Below are 22,879 nucleotides of genomic sequence, written 5' to 3'. Positions count from 1 at the left end.
GGCAGTAAATTATTCATAATTATTGATTACTACTTTTTTATCTTTTAAATGTTCCAAAGACTACTACTTATATATGTTCAGAAGTTCTTCCAGGTTTGTGGGAAAACACACACAGACCAGCCACTATCAGTCATGTGACTATCACTGAACACTGAGACACACAGCATTTGACCACTGGATTTACAGAAATCATTTCACTTTAAGAAGTGTTTTCTCAATATCGCAACAGTGCATATCTAATCAGCTCCTGACGAACACATTCATTATTGTTTGAGTCATTTAACCATGTATCGCTGTCCTGTGGAAGGCTTTTGTCTTTCAAACACATTAAAATGTACACTCTCACGTCATTTCATATTTACGTGGAATGCAGTGCAGAAGTATTATTATCTTTGTTTTTCAAACCTCATTTATTAATGTAGGTAGGTTAATGTAAATGTTTGAATATGATTAAACAATATTGTACTATTACATTAACTAATGTTCATCTAAAACCTCATCGTAAGGTGTTTCCAAATAATCATCCAGAAGGATCATCTATTTAGATGTTTAGTAATTTTTTGTTTTGTTTTTGAGTTTATGCACACATGTCCCCATAATGACATTTCCGAGTGGAAAGTAAACCTTCCTTCTGAACGGAACCCATCCATTAAACTGAAATAAACTGGGCCAGGAAATGAATGATCCGAAGGGAAAGACCAATTAGCTGATCAAGCTCAGAATCTCTGCATCGACCCCACCCTTTCCCTTTTTCTTTCTTTCTTTCCTCTCTCTCTTTCTCCATCCTTTACTGTGGTATAGCCCTTCCCTGCTCTGCTGATCCCACCCTCTCCCACATACACACACACAAACACTCTCACAAACATGCTGACATTCTCGCGTACACTCACTCACTTTCTCAGCTCATTGAGTACCTTTTCATTCTTGGACACTTAGCAACAGTCTCTCCACACACACACATTCACTTACACACCCTGTGGAAGGAATCCTGCAGTTTGCGGCTGCAGCTCTCTGGACATGCCGGACCGTCTGCTCTGAGGTGGGAGATGGGCTTGAGAGCTTGTGTGTAAGAATCTGTTCTTGATTCCTTCTGTAATATTAGTGCTAATGTGAGCAAATGTTGCTGCCAAAGTCCTGCATGGAAGCTCATTCCCTCCTGGTGGGTTATGTGATGGTCTGTTTGGGAGATTTATTTACTAATGCAATGTTTTGCATACATATCTATACATTAATGAATTATTGTGCATGAAAATTGAACTGTTAAGTTAAGTTTAGTGTACTGAGTCAAACCAAATGGACTGTCTAATTATAAAAATGACATATTCATGATAAAATCTTCATGTTATCACGAAAATGATTTCAAAATTATACATGCTTCTACCAACAACTAAAATATAGCAGTAATAGGAAGTTGTGAATTCACACAATACTGTAAGTGCATTGGAAATTTACATTCAGTCTGTAGAATCGACTTGCATGGGTGGTGATTAGATATATATTTTGGGGAGATTGCCTTTGGCTTGATTAATTAGTAGATCTAATTGGCAGAATGTCTGTATATTTGCTGGTTCGCCAGAGCAGTTTTTATTGTGAGCTTGCAACTACGCAGTCAGCAGATCCTCCAGCGCTCCATATCAAACTCTAAACCCAATAACTGCCACAGACATTTCGGCCTCCTGACATTTGAAGCTTCTCAGATCTCACGCACACATACACATTTGCACGCACATGAGGAGTTAGCCGTACACTCATAAACACAAATGCTGTCCTCAATATAACCCACAGCGGATACCATTACAAATATCTCTTGATACTATAAAATAAAAATATTTGAACTTGGTCGCACAACATGTGATATAAATATGGGAGAATTTATTTTTGCAATAGCTGTTAGATATAGTGAACAATAAACTTACTTTCAGAGAGTCAACTAAATAGTGAAGGTAGATTTTAATTAACTGAAAGCTTGAACTGTATTTTTCGTTATATATTTAGATAGGGGAAGGTTGTCACAAGTGTTTTTAAATTTTATAAACATACATTTGATTAATTATTAAAACATATATATATGGGAAAAAATGATTGTTGGTTTAACTTAAAAAAGTAAGTAACTTGGTTGCCTTAAAATTTTGAGTTCATTGAAATAAAAAATTTGTTGTATAAACTCAAAATAAAAATTCAAAATTGATAGCCCTTATATATATATATATATATATATAATATCATATATATATATATGAATTCTTATTCATGATACTTTTCCTTCACATAATCATTTATCCACAACTTGCACGGTCTTAACAGACTCTAAAGTGTTTCTTACCCTCACTTTCTGTAATTTGATTCAGCATAGTTGAGCTCATTTTCTGTATTGACAAGAATCATCTTTAGAATCGTTCTGAGAGTGAATCGTTCTCCTTGTGTCCCAAATTCACCTCTCTGTCCTGTTAACAGGTTTGGTTTGCCTAACAGCTGGTTAATGGACTGATGTTGTTCATTTAAGTAACACAGAAGTGTTTTGTTTTGTGAGTTTTGTTGACTGTGAAGGTGCAACCTCTGTGACATGACGGGAGCCACCTGGCCCTCAGTGTGATTCCTGTCAATATAACCGTCCACCAAAATCCAAAAATACATTTGTTTAAAGTTAGGCAAGCATTCAGAGCAGCTTCACAGTGGGCACCAGGGCTTTGTGTTTTATGTGTTGATGGCGTGCCATCAATGTCATTTCCTTTAAATCAGCAAAAGGACCTAAAAATAGACTTCTACAATTCATGTATGGTTTATAATATATATCTACACTACCATTCAAAAGTTTGGGGTCAGTAAGCTTTTTAAAAAATAATAAATTAATCCATTCATTCAGAAAGGATCCATTCAATTGATCAAAAGTGTAAAGACATTTACAATGTTACAAAATATTTCTGTTTCAAATAAATGCTGTTCTATTGACTTTCTTTCAAAGAATCCTGAACAAAATGTATCACAGTTTCCACGGCACAGCTTTTTCAACATTGATAATAATAATACATATTTATTTAGCACTAAATCTGCATATTAGAATGATTTCTGAAGGATCATGTGACACTGAAGGCTGGAGTAATGATGCTGAAAATTCAGCTTTGCCATCATAGAAAACTATAGAAAAAAAATTGTAATAATATTTCACAATATAACTGTTTTTACTGTATTTTTTAAACAAATAATTGCAGTCTTTTTGCCCTCAGTGTCCCCTCAATCAGATCACAAGGTCGAGGGGTTTCCGTGTGGGTACATATCCAGAGACTCTATACTTAGCAACTGCCACAGACGGAGCTGGACAAGCCGGAAAAGAGAGAAGGAAAAGGACAGGTTTGTGAACGTTGTTGAACGTTTCCTTTGGATGAAATTGTGAAAGTATAGACCAACACCCATATTGCAGCTTTAATGGGTTAGACCAAAATCCTCTGTGGTCATGCTTAAGATTTCACTGTGAAATGATTGCAACTTTTTTTAATGGGTTCGGCTGGTTTTGCACTGCAGTCTCGTCCCCAGGAGGACAAGCACCAGAAGTGGAAAGGACAAGAAACGAACAGACTCTCGCAGACGTTCAGCTATGAATACCAGCACGCTTTTATTTGTCCTCACTGGGGTGCTCCTGTACTTAGTGATGGGGGCTTTGGTGTTCAATGCCCTGGAGGCCCCGAATGAGGAAAGCCACCACGTCCAGCTGCAAACCACCCGTCAAGAGTTCCTGGGCAACTACACATGTGTAGATCCCGACCGTCTAGAGCACCTGATAGGGGTAAGTATTGTTGCAACTGACATTTATCTTTTAATCGATTAATCTGGTAAATTATTGCTTCAATTAATCCGATTTTTAAAAACCACATTTTAATTTTGTATATACTGAAAAACCTATCAATGTTTCCTATCCTATCCTCCAAACAATGTTGAAATTGAGGTCTATGAAAACAAATACAGGTAACACTTTAGTTTAGGGTCCAATTCTCACTAACTAGTTGATTATTAGCATGCATATTACTAGCATATTGGCTGTTTATTAGTGCTTATAAAGCACATATTAATGCCTTATTCTTCATGATCATATTCTACATCCTTTAATCCTACCCAATACCTAAACTTAACAACTACCTTACTAACTATTAATAAGCAATCAGGAGTTTATTGAGGCAAAAGTCGTGGTTAATAGTTTGTTAATAGTGAGAATTGGACTCTAATCTAAAGTGTGACCGAAATACAGATGAATGCTGTACATTATATGCAAAAAAGTTTAAAAATATAAACATAACATTATAAAAAAATAAACAACTGTATGTTCACAGAAGTTTAAATCACTGTTATTTATTGGCAATATTGTCAGTTTGAATCCATTTGATTTTGATTTTGAATTGCTGATTATTTTCATTATATTATTATCGAACAGCCAGAAGTAAATATTAACTTTAAGAAAACTGTTATATGCAACACTGGCTTGTATCATGTAACATTAAGTTAAAACAATTGGACATTATCCAACTTTAATGTCTAATCTCTTTTCTCTACCCTTCATTGTTTCTATATAGACGGTGGCAATGGCTATCAGTGTTGGAATTGACCCCAACAATTCCACCAATGCCACATTCAGCACCAGTTGGGACCTGGCCAGCGCTTTCTTCTTCTGTGGCACCATTATCACCACCATCGGTATGGGATTGCCACATCACTGGCTGGACACACCTACATGTTAAATCCAGAACCTGGCCTGGCCTCTGCATTCTGGGGATCATTGGCACTGTGAAATGTTTAAATATATCTGCCATCAGATCACAGCAAGTGTTTGTCTGTGGTCCAGGTTATGGGAACATCTCTCCAAAGACAACGTGGGGTCAGTTCTTCTGTATCTGGTATACACTGGTGGGCATTCCCTTGTTTGGATTTCTGTTGGGTGCCGCTGGAGACCATCTGGGGACATCACTGAGGAACGCCATTGCTAAAGTTGAAGCTCTTTTATGGGTAAATGATGATGAATACAAACATAACCTCACAGGACAACTGTTAACATTTAAAGAGAAAGAGTTCACTGAATGACCTGGGAGACATAGCATGGAGACAAATAATTGATTTAGTTTAAAAGCATCTAGAAATTGGATGTCTATTTTTCAGCCAACATGACAAACATGTATGGAAGTCCATTTCCACTTCAGAGTAAAAAATAAAACAGGTAATTCTGAGATAAAGTTAAAGTTTCTTATAAAATAAAATCTTTTTCCCCCAAATTATTATTATTTAAGAAATGATCTTTATATATATATATATATATATATATATATATATATATATATATATATATAGGCTTCCATACACATTCCTGGCTCTTTGTCGCAATTGTTCATTTCAAGCTTATTATGAATTTTTTCTTCAGTCTTCCTTATCTTCTCCATTCAGAAGTGGAAGGTGAGCCCAACCATTGTGCGCGTCATCACCGCTGTGCTCTCCATCCTGCTGGGCTGTGTTCTCTTCGTCTTTGTGCCAATTTTAGTCTTCCAGAAGGTTGAAAATTGGACTCTGCTAGAATCAGCCTACTTTGTGGTCATCACCCTCACAACTGTGGGCTTTGGAGACTATGTTGCAGGTACCACTGGATGAAATCCTGAAATGTTTCCTCACTTGTTTCCCATGTAATGTTTCCTCACTTGATGCTTTGCAACAGTTTAAGTAGTAGTTTGCATTTCATTTTGAGATTTACACCTGTAAGCATCTGTCTTCTTGCTCAAGATGTTAACCCTCAGAAAAAAACTCATTTTTCCATGAAACGTGATATTAAAACACAAACCACTGCAGTCATCCTGTGATGGGCGTTTAATGGGTTGATCTTTTTATATTAATGGTTCAGATCTACCACTGACCACATCATTTAACAGGCCAGTTTGGTTTGGTTTTCAAATGGATGAACTGAAACTACAAAGTGACTTGCAATGCTAAACATCTTACCTATATTTAACAAGAAACAAAAGGATATTTCATCCAAAATGAAAATTCTGTTATTATTCACCTTATGGCATTCCAAACCTGTATGACTTTCTTATGCAGAACACAAAATAAGATATTTCAAAGAATATTTCAGCTTGACTTTAGTATGAAAGTCAATATGACCCAAAACATTCAAGATCCAAAAAAGGACACAAAGGTAGCGTTAAATTAATCCATACAATTTGACTGGAACATTCCGTTCGAAGCCATATGATAACTGATGAACAGATCACAATAACCTTTTATTCAATCTCAAATAAAATCACAGACTACATAAAATATGGCGACACAAACCTCAAACTTCACCTACTGTCAAAACTTAATGATTCTTGTTCATCACTTGACCACACACTTTAGTTTTATGTCAATCTTGGAGCTTGAAAATTTTGGGTCCCATTGATTTTCATAATATGGATAAAAACAGTTGAAATCCTCCTCAAAATATTCTCTTTTGTGTTCCACAGAAGAACCAAAGTCAAACAGGTTTGGAACTGCATGAAGGTGATGACATGATTATAGAAATTAAATTTTTTGGGCAAACAATCCCTTTAATTTGAATAAATGACTTGATCTTTATGTATTTTTTACATTTTTTGTTCATCAGGTGATGGTGAAGCAGGTGAACATCATTGGTACAAGCCTCTGGTGTGGTTCTGGGTTTTGTTTGGTTTGGCCTACTTTGTGTCCATTCTTTCCATGATCGGGAACTGGATTCTGGTTCTTACCAAAAAAACCCGAGCTGAGGTAAGCCTATGATTAAATCATGATGTCAAATAAAACATTTATAACCAAATGTCTTGTTTAGAGTAGTGTCTGGTCAAACTCCCTGGTCAAACTCAGCACTGCAACTCAAATGGGGTTATTAATTTCTCTCTCAATTCCCATCCCTTCTATCTTCACGATAACCTCCCTTCCATTTTCCCTCACACCCGTAATTCATCTCCACAACTCCTATTAACATAAAATCTGTATCAAATTTCAATCACTCTGCTCCTGGTGACATACAAATCTCTCCATAACTCTCAAGCCTTTCCATTTCTCCTGCCCTACTTTCTGCTCTAAGATGGAGGAGTTGAGAGCACACGCCTCAGACTGGACTCAGAACATCCAGAACATGTCTGTGGATTTCCGTGTGTCCGGAAAACTCGAAGATCCTTTCAAGCGCAGCAGGCGAAAGCGGCGTCACAGGCGCCACAGACGCAGCGGCAGTCAGGGTGAAGCCGGAGAGGACGGGAGAGAGGAGAACAAATCTGAATCTGGCTCCTACTCTGGTTCATCGGATGAGTCGGAAGGCAGCTCTGAGTCACACTCGGAGGTGACCCAGACAGAACGGGTCCCAGTGGGAGAGGGCGGCGGCGGTGGCGGTGGCAGTGGCAGTGGCAGTGGCGGGGATGGAAAAGATTTAGAGAAAGAGGAAAAGCTCCATGCCATGCCCAAAGATCCCGTCCTCTCTCAACCATTGGATTACTTTGGGGAAAATCTTGCGTACATTGACGAGTCCTCAGATGCAGTGAGTGGGAAGATCCACCTGGACCCCCTGCTGGATGTACCAGAAACGAACCCAGCTTCAAAAGACAGGCCCAAAAGGAGACGTCAAAGGAGACACTTGAGAAGGGATCAACAGAAACCCAAGACCCATCAAACCAGTCCAAATGAACCAGAGAATAAAGCGCCAAATGGAGACATTGAGCAGAAAGACCCTCCCACACCAAATCTGTGAGTTTCCATGTATTTATGGGGTTTGCAGTTCCTCAAAAAAGCCTCAGTCCTCCTCTTTGGAGTAAAGTTTTGCAACTGCTAGCTTTAGGATATGCTGTGTTCCACTGTGAAGGCATCTGGCATTATTCTCAGATTTTACTGGGACAAAAAAAGAAATTGTCCACGTGCCTAAAATGAGAAGAGGGGAAGAAGAATCCGGTCTTGTCAAGTCTTAGCATGAGTAACAGCTTTTAGGTTACACTTTATTTTAAGGTGTCATTGTTACAGTGTAATTATATATTTAAGTACTGAGTAATATTAAGCAACACATGTACTTACTATAGGGTTAGGGTAGGATTAGGGTTTGGTTGAGGGTTAGATGCATGTAATTATGCATAATTTACTGTTATTACGACGGTAAGTACATGTAACATATGTAACAAGGACACTGTAAAATAAAGTGTTACCACCCTTTTTTGGGTAACCTGATAGAGGCCTGATAAACATTAGTCATTCTGCGCAGGAAGGCCATCGTGATCAGACTCTTAGTGCCATCTACTGGACATGACTGACTCGTTTGTTTATGGATGCGCTGACTGTCAATGACTGTTTTATTCTGTGTGCCTTTCGCTCCTTTCCTAACGTCATAATAATAAAGGAATGACAGCTTGATACTAATGTTACTAATCCAACTCAGTTGAGGCTTACAGCTCGAGTTCATCAAACTCTAATCTTGTTCTATCACTGGTAAATAACATTAAGCTACAGTAGCCTGTTTCTGTCTCAAGTAAAAATAAAAAATAAAAGGTAATTTGGACTTTCCTCATATAATTTTATATATACACACGGCACTTTATATCTTACAATGTGACTTTTTTTATAATTTTATTTCCCTTAATTGCAATTTCATACCTCACATTTTTCATATATCTCGTAATTGACTAAATCACACAGTTGCTACTTTGTCTTAATTGCAACTTTATTTCTCATAATTGTGACTTTGTCTCACAGCTACAAGTTTATTTACCATAATTGCAACTTTATTGCCAATTGCCAATCTTAATATCTCACAATGTGACAATTTATCATAACTTCAACCTTTTTTCTCATAATTGTTACTTTTAGCCTCACAGTTGATACTTTGTCTTGTAATTGCGACTTTAATTTTCATATTTGCGACTTAATTTCCCATAATAGCAACTTTGAATATCCCACTTTATTTTGCCATAGATCTCATACTTGTGACTTTAAATCTCACATTTGCTACTTTCTCTTGTAATAGCACATTTATTTCTCATAACGCAACCTTACATCTCACATTTGGAAGTTAACTTCTTTTAATTGTGGCTTTTTTACTCTGAGGCAGAAACAGGCTTTCATAGAGACTACTCATGAGTGTGGTGTGTGTGTGTGCGCATTTTCCCTTAACTTGTTAAGTATCTCGAGGAGTTCAACCCTGCTAGGAACTAACATGAAACCACATCAGGAGTCATTCGTAACAAGGTTTATTGCAATTCAACACTGCAGTCAGTCCACTACATTTATGTGGTCAAGTTACAGACAAAGGAGGAAGGAAAAGATGCACTTCGCTTACACTGTGCCGTAATCCTTTGATTTAGTCACTGTCAGTATTTCACTGGGGTTTGAGTCTTTACTTTAAAGAGCTGCAGGGAAAAAGAAAAAAAAAACATTTTACCCTTATTCCATCTGCATCATAGTAACTTTGTGCAGTCATTACAGTCTAAAATACTAAATGAGACTACTGTACATGCGTGTAATGTACTCACCACACTCATAGAGCTTGTTGATCTTCTGAATGTCAATGTTAGATATTTCCAGCCTCTGTCCGATCTGCACTGAAGGGTTAGGAATAGGAGTGATGGTTTCCTTCCCAAACTGTATGGCGAAGGCTGTCCTGCAAATGGAGGGTGAGAGTGAATTCCCATGAGAATGTACTTCATATATCTGTCCTGAAGCATGATTTCAAAAGTAATATGGGTGAAGTTTTACCTTCCATAATGCATGATTGAGTTGTAGTCATAAGGGGTATTCAGATTATTTGTGTCCTTCTTCTCAAAGTTGTATGCAGATTCTGTGCAAAGGGCAAACGAGTGTTTACTTAGGTTTTCAAAAAATAAAAAGATTGTTTTTACTCAATAGTATTTGAGATTTACTCAGTCCGCACACATCCACACACACATCTTCTAACCTTGTGGAATATTCTCCCAGTTGATCCGGACGTACTGGTCTCTGTCGCTCCTGGTGTGCTCGTGGTGGAACCCCAGAGAATGGATGAGCTCATGCTCAATGAGCCCGTGAGAGACACAGCCGTCCACAGACAGAGACACCTGCTGTTTCCCTCCAGATCTCCCTACAGTAGACCAACAGCTGTAAACAAAGGAATATATTTACGCTAAAATTGTCACAGCATAACAATACATGTCTGGTTAAACTCTTCAAATGTACACTACAGTTCGAAAGTTTGGGGTCTGTAAGATTTTGTAATGTTTTTGAAAGAAGTCTCTGCTCACCAAGGCTTCTATTATTTGATCAAACATGCAGTACAATTGTGAAATATCATTACAAATTAAAATAATTTCCCTATATATTAAAAAGTTATTTATTTCTGTGATGGCAAAGCTGAAATACAATGATCCTTCAGAAATCATTCTGATATGCTAATTTGCTGCTCAAGAAACATTTCTGAGTATTATCAATGTTGATGGAAACCATGATATTTTTTTCAGGATTCTTTGATGAATAAAAAGTTCACAAGAACAGCATTTTGAAATTGATTTTTTTATGACATTATAAATGTCTTTACTATCACTTTTGATCAATTAATTCTTGCTTAATAAAACTGACCCCAAACTTATTCATTATTTAGGCGTGGTCAAGCTCACCCTAGTAGGTTCTCAATACTGAGGTAGTCCACTTGATTGGTTCGTGGCACAAAACGGACGCAGGTTTTTGCAGCGATGCTCTTCATTGCATTTTCAATCAGTGCCTTCTCATCGTTATCTATCATAATCGCCAGAAATTGTGTAAATAATATGTATATACGTCACTGGATTTTGATGCCGATCAACATACAAGTATTTTTTCTACATACAAGGATTTTTTCTAATCACTCACAGTAGTCATTAGCAATGGTGTATGGCACTTCAACCGTTTTAGATGGGGATTTTGGCCATTTGCAGTAGTCATTCAAGCATTTCATGGCATTCCTTGTTTTGGGTAAGGCTATATCTCCCTCCAGAAGCACGTCACTGATCTCTGAATCAAAACAAAACAATAAGAGTCAGATCATTTCACTCATTTAACTAAGGAACTCTCAAAGAGAAAATGATGTAATGATTTATTATATTTTAAAAGACATACATGTATTTTAACTGTAAAAATGACATGAAAATATGTAGCTTATAGTTAACATTTTAATTAATATTAACATATAGTCAAAATGATAAAGTTCTTTTAAATGAATCATTATATAATGGAAATGATTCATTGATTCAATCAGGAAAATTATTCAATTATGCAAAGCCAGGTCAGTGTTGATTCAGTTCTGAGATATATTGTCAAAATAAAGTAGTAAATAACAATCACCTTTGTTTGCCTCCAGAATTCTTGAGGAAATATCCATATCGTTGTGCTTCTCAGACTGGATATCTGAACAAAGAATGACAAAATTAAACTATACTTTTGAATATTTTTGTAATATATTGATCTAAATCAGTGGTCCTTGGTATTTGGGATCCAAAGTATTGCATATGTTGTATTTGCCATTAGTTAACACTACTGATTCAGATCATCAGCTCATTAACAGAGTCGCATAAATCTCTCTGTGTCTGACAAGAGAGACAAACAAAATGTGCAATTCTGTGGGTCACAAGAACGCAAGAGGGTCGAAGTCACCTTGACCAGTGGGCAGCATCTGTGAAAAGAGAAGATAGAGTGAGTGAGTGAGTGAGTGAGTAAGATGCTCAAAACTGAAAGGTGTAGCTCGTACCGTAGCAGGAAAAGCTTGAGAGAGATTTAGCAGCACAGCTGAGATGGAGAAAAGCAATATACAGTCCATTTTTCCTCGATGTGTCTCAAAAAGGATTTCTAATAGAGGGGAACTGTGATGGAGCTGAGCAGGAACTTTATAGAAGACATCTGGGAGTGTCCAGCATTGGGGTTAAGGTTAAAATCAACACAGATCACTTGAAAAGATCTGAAAAGCTTTTAGCATGAGGTTACATCAGCCTCGCCCATTACAAATAAGATTATATTTGTTTGTTTCAGATTTAGACTAAAATAGCAACTTTAGGCCTCTGCAATCTTGCATTCTTGGTGACAACAGTCTTTCAGACGGTCATATTGCTGTATTAAATTAAAACAGTCTAAATATGAGCTAAAAGTTCATTTTATGTACACTATATACATAGTTATTCAAAGCAAATCAGCATATTAGAATGATTTCTGAAGGATCATGTGACACTGAAGACTGGAGTAATGATGCTGAAAATTCAGCTTTGCCATCACAGGAATAAATTACAATTTAAAATATATTCAAATAGAAAACTTTTATTTTACATTGTAATGATATTTCATAATATTTATTTACTGTATTTTGATAATACAGTATTTTTACTGTAATTTGGACAAAGAAATGCAGCCTTGGTGATCATAAGAGAGTTTTATAATAAAGTTTAAATAATATTTTATTTACTTTATTGATAAATACTTTATTTACATAGGGAAGACACTCACTTTTCCATATAAATGCTAACAAATCTACACAGAATGTTTCAAACCCATCCATCCATCCATCCATCCATCCATCTTCTTCCGCTTATTCGGGGCCGGGTCGTGGGGCAGCAGTCTAAGCAGGGATGCCCAGACTTCCCTCTCCCTAGACACTTCCTCCAGCTCTTCCGGGGGGACACCGAGGCATTCCCAGGCCAGCCGGGAGACATAGTCCCTCCAGCGTGTCCTAGGTCTTCCCCGGGGTCTCCTCCCGGTGGGACATGCCCGGAACACCTTCCCGGGAAGGCGTCCAGGAGGCATCCGGAAAAGATGCCCGAGCACCCTCAACTGGCCCCTCTCGATGTGGAGGAGCAGCGGCTCTACTCTGAGCTCCTCCCGAGTGACCGAGCTCCTCACCCTATCTCTAAGGGATCGCCCAGCCACCCTGTGGAGAAAGCTCATTTCGGCCGCCTGTATCCGGGATCTTGTCCTTTCGGTCATGACCCACAGCTCATGACCATAGGTGAGAGTAGGAACGTAGATTGACCGGTAAATCGAGAGCTTCGCCTTGCGGCTCAGCTCCTTCTTCACCACGACAGACCGGTACATCGACCGCATTACTGCAGAAGCTGCACCGATCCGTCTGTCAATCTCCGGTTCCATCCTTCCCTCACTCTCCACCAACCTGAAGCGGGCAAACCACCCTTTTCCGACTGAGAACCATGGCCTTGGATTTGGAGGGGCTGATTCTCATTCCAGCCGCTTCACACTCGGCTGCAAACCGTCCCAGTGCATGCTGAAGGTCCTGGTCTGATGGGGCCAGCACGACAACATCATCCGCAAAGAGCAGAGATGAAATCGCGTGGTCCCCAAACCTGACACCCTCCGGCCCCTGGCTGCGCCTAGAAATTCTGTCCATAAAAATTATGAACAGAACCGGCGACAAAGGGCAGCCCTGCCGGAGTCCAACATGCACCGGGAACAAGTCTGACTTACTGCCGGCAATGCGAACCAAGCTCCTGCTCTGGTCGTACAGGGACTGGATAGCCCTTAGCAAAGGGCCCCGGACCCCATACTCCCAGAGCACCCTTCACAAGATGCCACGAGGGACACAGTCGAATGCCTTCTCCAAATCCACAAAGCACATGTGGATTGGTTTGGCAAACTCCCATGAACCCTCCAGCACCCTGTAGAGGGTATAGAGCTGGTCCAGTGTTCCACGACTGGGACGAAAACCACACTGTTCCTCCTGAATCCGAGGTTCTACTATCGGCCGTGTTCTCCTCTCCAGTACCCTGGCATAGACTTTCCCGGGGAGGCTGAGAAGTGTGATCCCCCTATAGTTGGAGCACACCCTCCGGTCCCCCTTCTAAAAAAGAGGGACCACCACCCCGGTCTGCCAGTCCAAAGGCACTGTCCCCGACCGCCACGCGATGTTGCAGAGGCGTGTCAGCCAAGACAGCCTCACAACATCCAGAGACTTGAGGTACTCGGGGCGGATCTCACCCACCCCCGGTGCCTTGTTTCAAACCCCATATGCAGAATATATTCGGCTAAAATCATACAGCCAGATTTACTGAAAAGAATACTAAGCTTGCACACTACCATTTACACCATTTGTTTGTGTTACTGCATAAAAGATTATATTTCAAACGATCATGTAGATATATTGTTTTGTAATGCATTTTCATTCAGCTGGAAAAAATAGGCTTATTTTGCTTATGTATTATTATCGCTAACTTTAACAAAGCCTCTGAAATGCGAATACACACCGCTTTTGTGCATGAAACATACATCATATACGGTCAGAACATAAAATTACCCTGTAATTCAAAAACAAAAACTTGCATTATGAATACAGCTGAAACATCTTGAGCAACTGTGAAGGAAACAAATGTAATCCGACTCAGTGGGCGAGGTTGCCATAATCCTGTGCTGAAAGCTTACCTTAAAACCCTGTGAAGTGCTCAAATAAGACTTCACAGCAAATTGCACTCAGATCTTTTCGGTTAATTCGGACAGGATCCCCATTCACTGTAATCACATTAATTGTAGTTCTGAATTTATTTTTATTTTTTTAATTCTGTGCATTCTTCTTTTGTAGACAGAACTTCACTGAACTCATCAGTCCCTCTCCTGAACCCTCAGAAACAAACAGACAAATGTAGGAAATGTCCAAGTCTGTCATTTAAAGTCGACATAAAACAGAAGTTGGAATAGTCTTTACATCCTTATTGTGATGTATATCTGAGTGAAACAACAACAAAAAATGAAAAGGAAAAAAATGTAAGGCAAGACTTGATTTTGTCCATTGAGAATTGATTGGATCGTTGGATCGCTATTGGTCGATCTCATGATTAGTGACAGGTTGTCCCGCCCTCACGCCAGTAAACACATCATTAGAGAAGAGATGTCTCTGCAAGAGGGAGGGAGAATATATTTTGATTAAAGATTACAAGGGCACATGAATTTAAAAAATGATGAGCATGGATAAATCATTTATAATAGATACTGCAATATTCCATTAAAATGGATTTATTTCTTGATTTCATGGTGACTTTAATTTCTATGAATGTGGTGATTAAGGTGATCTGGCAGAGGGAGAATACACACAGACAGCTTTCATGTGAAATTTAGTTTTTGCTCTGTTTATTCTGGCATCCTAAATAATTCAATCACCTTACATTGCACAATGAACATTACAAAATTATTTTGACAAACTAATACCACGCGTTGTCACTCCTTATTGCGTTATTCTTTGCATTTTTATTTCTCGCTGATTATCTTGGCATCACTGAACACTGTTATCTCTTTTGTTGCTACACTACAGGAGCTTAAACTGGGCCACATGCTCGGATGTCTCAACTTTCGTGCACGGAAACATATGACCTTGTGCGCGAGGACACTCTGTACATAGACGTCACTAGTCGGCAGACTGGCACAATCCACTTATCTGCTGAATAATCACATCACCGCTAGATGGTGCTGCGGTGCGTCTGCCTGCTTGCACGGTGATGCAATTACACCATTCGCTTCTTTTGAGGGGTTCATTCATTATAAAGCACTCTAATCTATACAAAATAAATAAATATGAAGAATGTTTTGTGTTGCATTTAAATCGAAATGGGTAAGCAATCAAAAACAGAATATACTAGTATACTTGAGCCATCATACAGTTAGCCAATATTAGGAATGATATCATACTTTTATGACATAGACCTATATAGGCTACCCCTTTTACCATATAGCCTAGACTAAAACTACAAAGGGTCGTTTATTAAATATCTCACCAAAAGTTCCTATCATGTTTAAAATAACCGGCTGTATGAGTATGTATCAGCTGTTGTCTTTTTGAGGCTCTTATATGTGTGTAGTTGCTCACACCTGTTTCTGGGGTCATGACCTCTGTCAGCATTCCAGAGCACCGAGGTGTGACCTTTTGTGGCAGAGCAATAAACAAAATTTACACAAAAGCCTCTGTCGGGAAAGATCTCATGACACTCCGTAAAAGTTGTAAACCATCTAAACGGTGACAGGACCGTTCAAATGAGGGCATGTGAGGAATCGTGCGGTAAAGGAGCTCCTCCGTGTGAAGAGCTTCACTCAGACAGGAGCAGAATGCGCCAGCGCGCGCGCAGCTCGGCTGAAATGCAGCGTAGGCTGCGTCGGGGAATGACCTTCAATTCAAGGTCGCGTGTACGTTCTCAATGACAACAGGAACACTAGCGCTTCCTGTTTGCTTTTTTAATCGTTTTTTATGCAGCACGCCGTTGCTTCCATACAAATAGGCTACACCACACATCACATGCATGTATTTTGTTCTTGTTAGTGTTCTTAATAGTCTATTATACCGTCTCATTTCAATTAGTTTTACAAAACGGACAGTTTTTCAGTCGTGCTGTGTGAGGTGCATTCCTAAAATAGACCACTGTAGCCTAATCATTTCCTTAACACGAGACTCTTTTCCGTTACAACAGCATTGCGCGGCTTTGAGGCGCGACGCTCTCAGTGATCAGGTTACGCGGATTGTAGTCGCTCCTTCTTTCTCTCCTTCTCTCTCTCCGCAGTCACTGTGAACTCTGCGCTGCTGGCCCACAGCCCATAACTCTAGTAGGAACCAGCTGACTTTATGGGAGGCCTAGAGCAGTGAGTTGGGTCAGTGTCACAAGACCGAGCGGACTGACATTTTCCATGCCATCTAAAGCGTTGTTTGATTTACAGCTCTGCCTTTTGAGTTGAATGGGACAAACGCATTCTGTCGCATTACTACAACTGATATAGCCTAATACAACCTGAGCACTTCTAAATAGTAAAACAAAAGGCTACATGATGACATTTAAACGTACACTGACTCACAAAAACACTTCAGAAGTAGCCTACATGACACTGAAATTATGCCGTAAAAACATGAACTAAACAACATAAAATGTGACATAGGCTAAAGCAGCATGTGTACATAACAGATAACAAAATAAGAAACATAAGGTGATAGCCTAAATTATAGCCTACCTATTTATTATTTTACTGTGGGCCTATTTACAGTAAAAATACATGTATTGTCCCATAAATATAATTTTCCATCCACATAGGCTATAACTTCCGCTAACCACGTGGTTTAGTGTAGAATTCTTTCAATTTATCATTAACTATGATTTTCCATAAAAAATAAATAAATAATAATACACTGCGCGTGCACGTGAAAGACTATTCAACTGGGTTCTGTTTATAAAGGTTGTATTATTCGGTTGACATTAAATCGCAATTATCCTTGAAAAAGGTGTCACATGTTTTAAGGTCCCTTCATAAATAATTAAACAGCGAAATGGATAAGCATTAGTACAATTAGATCAGCAGCCGAACTTTATAGTTTGGGACGAGATCCAATGTTTTATTCTCAGCTTCGACGAACCCCGTGGGAAGGCCGAATTATTAATAGTCACGAATCATGGCAGTTATTAAATGGCCTCTGTTTGCACCGAGCTTTGTTTCATTTACCCTTCAGTCAGTTACCAAAATAGCCCGGGATGTAAGAAATCCGAATAATTGCTTCGGATAATAGACCAAAAGTGTGTAAACTCGTGAGTCAGACATACAGTAGGTCAACCTCTCTTCATTGTTTAAAGCGCTGCTGCTGACGCTCGTGACGGAGGCGCGAGGACGCGTGATTGGAAGCGGGAGTGGACGTAACGGAGAAACAGCAGACGCAAGAGCAGAGAGGGAGGAGAAACAACGAGGATATACGTAACCGGGATCTCAGCTGTATTAGCGGAAGACAGGATTCAGGCTTCCAGTGACAACCGAAACAGCAATATGAGGAACTAGTCCTGTGAAGAGCGAATCAAACATGGATTAAACATACGCGCTTTCTCAAGTGACTGCACTCGCGCCGCCATTCATTCAAATTATCGAGTAGTTGCATTGATTTTACGTCACATATAGCCTACCGTATCGTACGTAGTACAGCACCAGAATTGCTAAGTAAGGTAGCCCACCTCAGCAAATAGGCAGAGTATCTGCTCTTTAAATCCCAGTTTAGGACAAGACACGGTGTTGTAATTTATGTGATAGTCCTTTGTAGGATTTACTGTTTTGCTCACTGGTTTCCTTGGTTGTTTTCGAGGCACCAGCAATGTTCTCTGAATTACTGGTAAGTATTCATCCAACCGGCACCCAGCAACGCAGTATCCTTTATTTTGTGCGTTTAATGCTAATGCGCTTGTTGTGAACCTGTCAGATAATCATGATACTGTCGCCATACAGACCATCACTGGCAACTGTCGCTACCGATATTTCCATGTTACGCTCAGCAGTAAAAACTTTACACTGTAAATAGGTCAGTGTGTTCTGATAGTTTGCTGTTTGTACGACTACTAACGGCACGAGAACATGTCTTAACATATTTGATTTAGTGCTTAACATTTGAATTCGCAGATTGTTGCTTAATCGTTGCATATAAATTTGCATTATGCGCTTCTTACTGCGATAAAAAGGGGGGGAAAGTCCGCAGTAACACTTTGCAGCACGCTGACCTTGATCGAGTTGTCCCCTGGCTCATGCATTGTGTCAGCGCGTGAGATTTTTACCTCGGACTCTAGTACTCGAGGCATGTCGCATTACCGGTCCAGCATTTCTGGAAACAAACTACCTGAAGCGACAGATCTGCTTATATTCCTGTACGCGTCGTCACTGACGTAATGCAATTGGTACAAGAACGTAGTAATTTTATTTGGCTTTTAAAAGTCTGTGGGCACTCAGACTTGGTAGCAGTGGTTATGTTTATCAAATGTAGGCTAATCAAAAGCTGTACGTATTTACGCTTCACGGGCTTACTTAATCGTTTCCCACATTAAAAAGTTTTACACTCAAAGAAATAGTTTATAATTTCTAAAGTTTAAACTCAGTTTAAAATGATGTCCTCTGACAGGAGATGAAAGTCACCATGAAATCAATATGGACCATTCCTATTTTATATGGAAATGTTGCAGTGTTTATTAAAAATGATTTAACCATGCTCATCATCATTATTATTATTTTTAAATTCATGTGCCCTCGTAATCTTTACTCAAATAACTTCCCCTCCCTCTTGCACTGGCGTCTCTCCTCTGATGACGTGTTTACTGGCACGAGGGAGGGGCAAACCTGCCACTCAAATGAGATCACAGCAACAGCAAACGATCCAATCAATTCCAGATGGACAAAATCAAGTCCCGTCCTCCATTTTTTCTTGTTCATGAAGCCATTTAATTTAGATATATGTCACAATAGAGAAGAAAAGATTATCGCAACTTCCGATTAATGTTGATAAAAGCTGATTTGTTTTATATGGAGCCATTTGGGGGCAGACATGTTGAGATCACGTAATGTGACCAGCCGAGTCTGTAACATCCTTGTTATTGAACATTTTTGGAATAAATGAATAAGGGTTGATTCTGCAAATAGCACATTTTTAGTAACTAAAATCTCTGTGATTCTGCATCTTGCCTCTAGTTATCAGTATAAAGCACAAACTTTACTTGTTTTTTTGTTGTTGTTTTTTACGGCACTTCGGCACAGCATTGCCTTTAAAAGTATACTCCCATTTGATAGTGTGCGTGAACACAGGTGGTGGACACATACGCGCTAGCAAGTTTCATCCTTGTCCAGTGTCTGTGCTTTTTCTCTCCGAAAGTTATGAGAAATTCAATACTAGACAGCTTAAACTAGAGTTGTGGTATCTCTGAACCTCTCTCACGGCGCATGTGAACTGTGAGCAGAGTATACAAGTTTAGAAAAGTCAGGCCTCGTGTGTAAAAGACGCACGTACCATGCTGATGACGAAATTTGTGTCTTGTGCACTATATGCATACAATAGCACACACGTAAAAAACGAACGTTGCAGGGCTTAAGTCCAAGATGACTGCCATATAATCAGCTCAACAAAAAACTAAACTAAACACAACTAAAGTTTTTGCCTGAGGCAATTTTTTAAACCTTTTTTAACATTTACATATAAGTCTACTGTATGGGTTACTTATGTGATTAAAATCTAATGGTAGTGTATGGATACTTTATAGAAACTGTCTTTGATGTTCCGGTTGACCACTAGGCCCCTCTTGGATGTGACTGGGAATCTCTGCTCTTAAGAAGTTGTAATCCAGTTTAGCAATCAACCCTTCAATGGTCAAGGCTCACTGAACAAGGTCACCTTTTGAGGTCTGCTCTGACAGTCTTTGCTCTGCAGTTGCATGTATGCATACTGTAGTCGAAGTTCAAAGACTAACACAGTACTTATCTCTAATTTCTCTGCTGAGAATTAGATTTACATAGTAAACTTTACTTTGGAAATCAGTTGATCACTGCTATTATGCTTTAATTTTACACACAGCACCACCTGACAACTATTACTAGGGCTTCATGATATATCATTTTAGCATTGATACCGCAATAACTTTGTTGCTTTAACAAAGATTAATTATATTAAATTTATACAGTGTTAAATTTTTACACTTGATTATTCAATTTCTGTACCTGGATACTGTTAGACTTGCCTGAAAAACATAGGCTAAAGCACTGTTTATTTCATTTGTATCTTTGTATTATTGTATTTATCTATGCTTGTAATTTGTTTATTATTTTATAAGCAGATTCACTCCCCTACAAAATCATTCCAATCATTCTTTCCAAATAGAGCTATTCATCTGGTGAAACGGTTTCATATCGCAATATATATGGCAGAAAAACAAAATATCGCGATGTCAGTTTTTTTCCAGTATCATTCAGCCCTATTACTGACTACTGTGACTAGTGTAAGAATAGTTTTAATTCTGAAAAGTAGAGCTGTTCTTAACTAGTGTACCTCAAAAAATAAATCAGTAACCTTAAATGATAGAAAAAAAACACAAGTAGAAATCTTTAACTAATGTTACAGTCCATGCCAACAGCAGCATTGAAGTCTAAAACAACTTCACTTTTGTACTTTTAAAATGTGACAAAGACATTCAGTTAATTTAAAACATAATTAATTAATGCTGTTAGTTAGTAGATAAAATGTATTAGTGGAGTATATTCGGAGGCCACAAACTGTGTTGGTTGTCTCTAAATATAATGTAAAAAAAGTCTATGAATACATTTTGGGCTCAGTTTTCTGTAAGACAACTTTACCTGCTCATAGTTTTATCAATGCACATTTAATATCTGAAAATATATATATTTAAAAAAATAATAATCATTTAAAATTTATTTTATATCAAGTAATGAAAATGTTTTTTATGGTTTTAGTTTTAGTTAATTAACCCTGCAATTACCCATATCTCTTTTATAAGAATTGTCTCTCAGCCGTGAAGCACATTGTGTTTGCTGTCACACAGAGCCCTTTTGGAGTTACTGTGCCTGTCCTTCAAACCCCTCCAGTGACTTTGACCTTTGGAATGTGTCAGAGAGTGGAGGGGGGAGGGGGAATGTTGTGTGCAGCAATCATATGAGAGTATCCAAGAGTCCGAATGCGTGCCGAGATTGAGTGAATGACAGTGAGCAAGACCAGAGAATGGTTGCATAGGAGAAAGACAAAGAAATGGTTTCTCCCTCAGTCAGCATTTTGTGCCTAATGGTGAAGGTGGCGAGGGGTAAAACATGGATACGGTGTAATAAACACAGATTAATATGGGGTACAAATCAGGCTCTTATACAGTCCTACTAGAGGTTTGTTTGACATTGACCAGGACTGACTCATTTTCAAAAGGAAAAAACAATGCAAGACCTAATGCTGCTGAGAGCACATTTACAGCTAATGTTGTCTCGGATTAAATCTGGCATTTTTGTTAGATATCTGCAGTGCTTTTATGGGAGGTTTAATTTAGCGAGGTTTCGTTTCGAGAAGAAGATGTGGTTCAGACTAATGGTAGTTTCGGTTTTATTTATTATTTAGCCAATTGAGCAATATGTGCCTCTGCTGAAGCAATACATTTTATGAGGCCTTGTTTTGTAATGCACAGATCTGTCATGCATATTCAGTCTAATATTTATTGTGTTGATGTATCACTAACTTTCTCTGTTCTTGCCAGGGTTCCTGATACCCAGTTTGAACTGACCTGCAGTCTTCTGACTCCAAAATAAAGTGAGAAGATTTTCAGCATACGCAACAAGACTAAAGACCTTTGGCTTTTGAGCAAAAGGTAAGCTAATTGTTCTCTAAAAAGCTTTTTCTCTTATTTTTATTCATACTCTGATTATTTAAATGTTCATATTATATCCTATTTAAAGCATGTATGTAATTTTAAAATATAAAGTTTATTTTTAAGTAATTAAAAAATTGGGATTCAGCTGGGAATAGCTGCAGTAAGATGTATAATCCTAGATGTTTGTTTTAGTTCAGACCTGTATTTTGAGTCGCTGATTTTTTTCCTTACCCTTTTCTGTCTCTCATTACATCAAACATGAACATATCTGGCTTGAGCTGAAGGAAAACAATAACCTGTCGGCAATGTTATTACATTTTTTTTATCAGTCATTATTGCGTGATTATCTGAAATTAATATATTTTGTACATAATGTGTGTGTGTGGCTGCATATGAGCAACTCTCCTCCTTCCTCCTGAGGGCAGCCAATGACTCATTACACGTTTGTCAGGGGGAAAGTGAAGTTCAAAGATGCTCATTGCTAACTAAACTACGCTTATTCAGGCATGTTTAAGGGAAAACATTTATTTGTGTGAGTCAATGCATAGCTATTTTGGGGTACATGTTCTCCGGTAGAGACGTTTGGAGGAGGTGGGACGCATCTTGATCTTGAATGAGTAACGTTAGGTAAGTTAGCGAAAGCTAAGCTAGAGAACCATTTGGCTGATTCTTATGAGAGCAACACAGAACTGGACTTTTAAACATTCTTAAGAGGGAACAAGAATTCAAACGAGCATAAATCCGGATGTATTTAGAATTTGTAAGCTTTACAGACCAGACCTATAGGA

The 22,879-nt window shown here is 38.6% G+C and overlaps 3 protein-coding genes across 7 annotated transcripts in view; 2 read left to right on the top strand and 1 right to left on the bottom strand.

The window, feature by feature from the left end:
* The first annotated feature begins 842 nt into the window (after window positions 1-842).
* On the top strand, window positions 843-10,073 carry kcnk4b (potassium channel, subfamily K, member 4b). Of its 4 annotated transcripts, none has more exons than XR_014609253.1 (10): window positions 843-1,039; window positions 3,225-3,348; window positions 3,520-3,781; window positions 4,563-4,683; window positions 4,832-4,992; window positions 5,425-5,611; window positions 6,614-6,753; window positions 7,073-7,725; window positions 9,537-9,635; window positions 9,937-10,072. XR_014609253.1 is itself a non-coding variant. In XM_084137028.1 (9 exons), exons 3-9 carry the CDS (start codon window positions 3,593-3,595, stop codon window positions 9,938-9,940), a joined length of 1,455 nt encoding a protein of 484 aa, XP_083993154.1. In that variant the 5' UTR covers window positions 860-1,066; window positions 3,225-3,348; window positions 3,520-3,592; the 3' UTR covers window positions 9,941-10,073. The 4 variants fall into 4 exon arrangements, 2 of the variants coding, with proteins under 2 accessions (XP_083993154.1, XP_083993153.1); XR_014609254.1 differs by having other exon boundaries at window positions 860-1,066; XM_084137028.1 differs by lacking the exon at window positions 9,537-9,635 and having other exon boundaries at window positions 860-1,066; window positions 9,937-10,073.
* LOC311097401 (hatching enzyme 1.2-like) overlaps window positions 9,197-22,879 on the bottom strand; it is a 15,226-nt gene continuing 1,543 nt past the window's right edge. The window contains exons 2-9 of the mRNA XM_084137032.1: window positions 11,623-11,641; window positions 11,314-11,376; window positions 10,843-10,983; window positions 10,611-10,728; window positions 9,917-10,095; window positions 9,718-9,799; window positions 9,495-9,622; window positions 9,197-9,371 (exon numbers count right to left, since the gene is read on the bottom strand). Coding sequence (XP_083993158.1) covers window positions 9,364-9,371; window positions 9,495-9,622; window positions 9,718-9,799; window positions 9,917-10,095; window positions 10,611-10,728; window positions 10,843-10,983; window positions 11,314-11,376; window positions 11,623-11,641 — 738 coding nt within the window. The 3' untranslated portion in view covers window positions 9,197-9,363. The remainder of the gene's footprint in view (window positions 9,372-9,494; window positions 9,623-9,717; window positions 9,800-9,916; window positions 10,096-10,610; window positions 10,729-10,842; window positions 10,984-11,313; window positions 11,377-11,622; window positions 11,642-22,879) is intronic.
* esrra (estrogen-related receptor alpha) overlaps window positions 17,379-22,879 on the top strand; it is an 18,175-nt gene continuing 12,674 nt past the window's right edge. The window contains exons 1-2 of one of the 2 annotated variants that reach the window (XM_084137030.1): window positions 17,379-18,085; window positions 21,978-22,088. The gene's annotated coding sequence lies outside the window, so the exon portion shown is untranslated. Of the gene's footprint in view, window positions 18,086-21,977; window positions 22,089-22,529; window positions 22,719-22,879 lie in introns of those variants that run through there. The other variant, XM_084137031.1, reaches the window with a different exon arrangement.

This window comes from Abramis brama, assembly GCF_963993115.1.
Source record: "Abramis brama genome assembly, chromosome: 15".
Taxonomy (NCBI): Eukaryota; Metazoa; Chordata; class Actinopteri; order Cypriniformes; family Leuciscidae; genus Abramis; species Abramis brama.
Note: the sequence above shows the minus strand (reverse complement) of the source record. Positions and strands in the feature narration are given on the sequence as shown.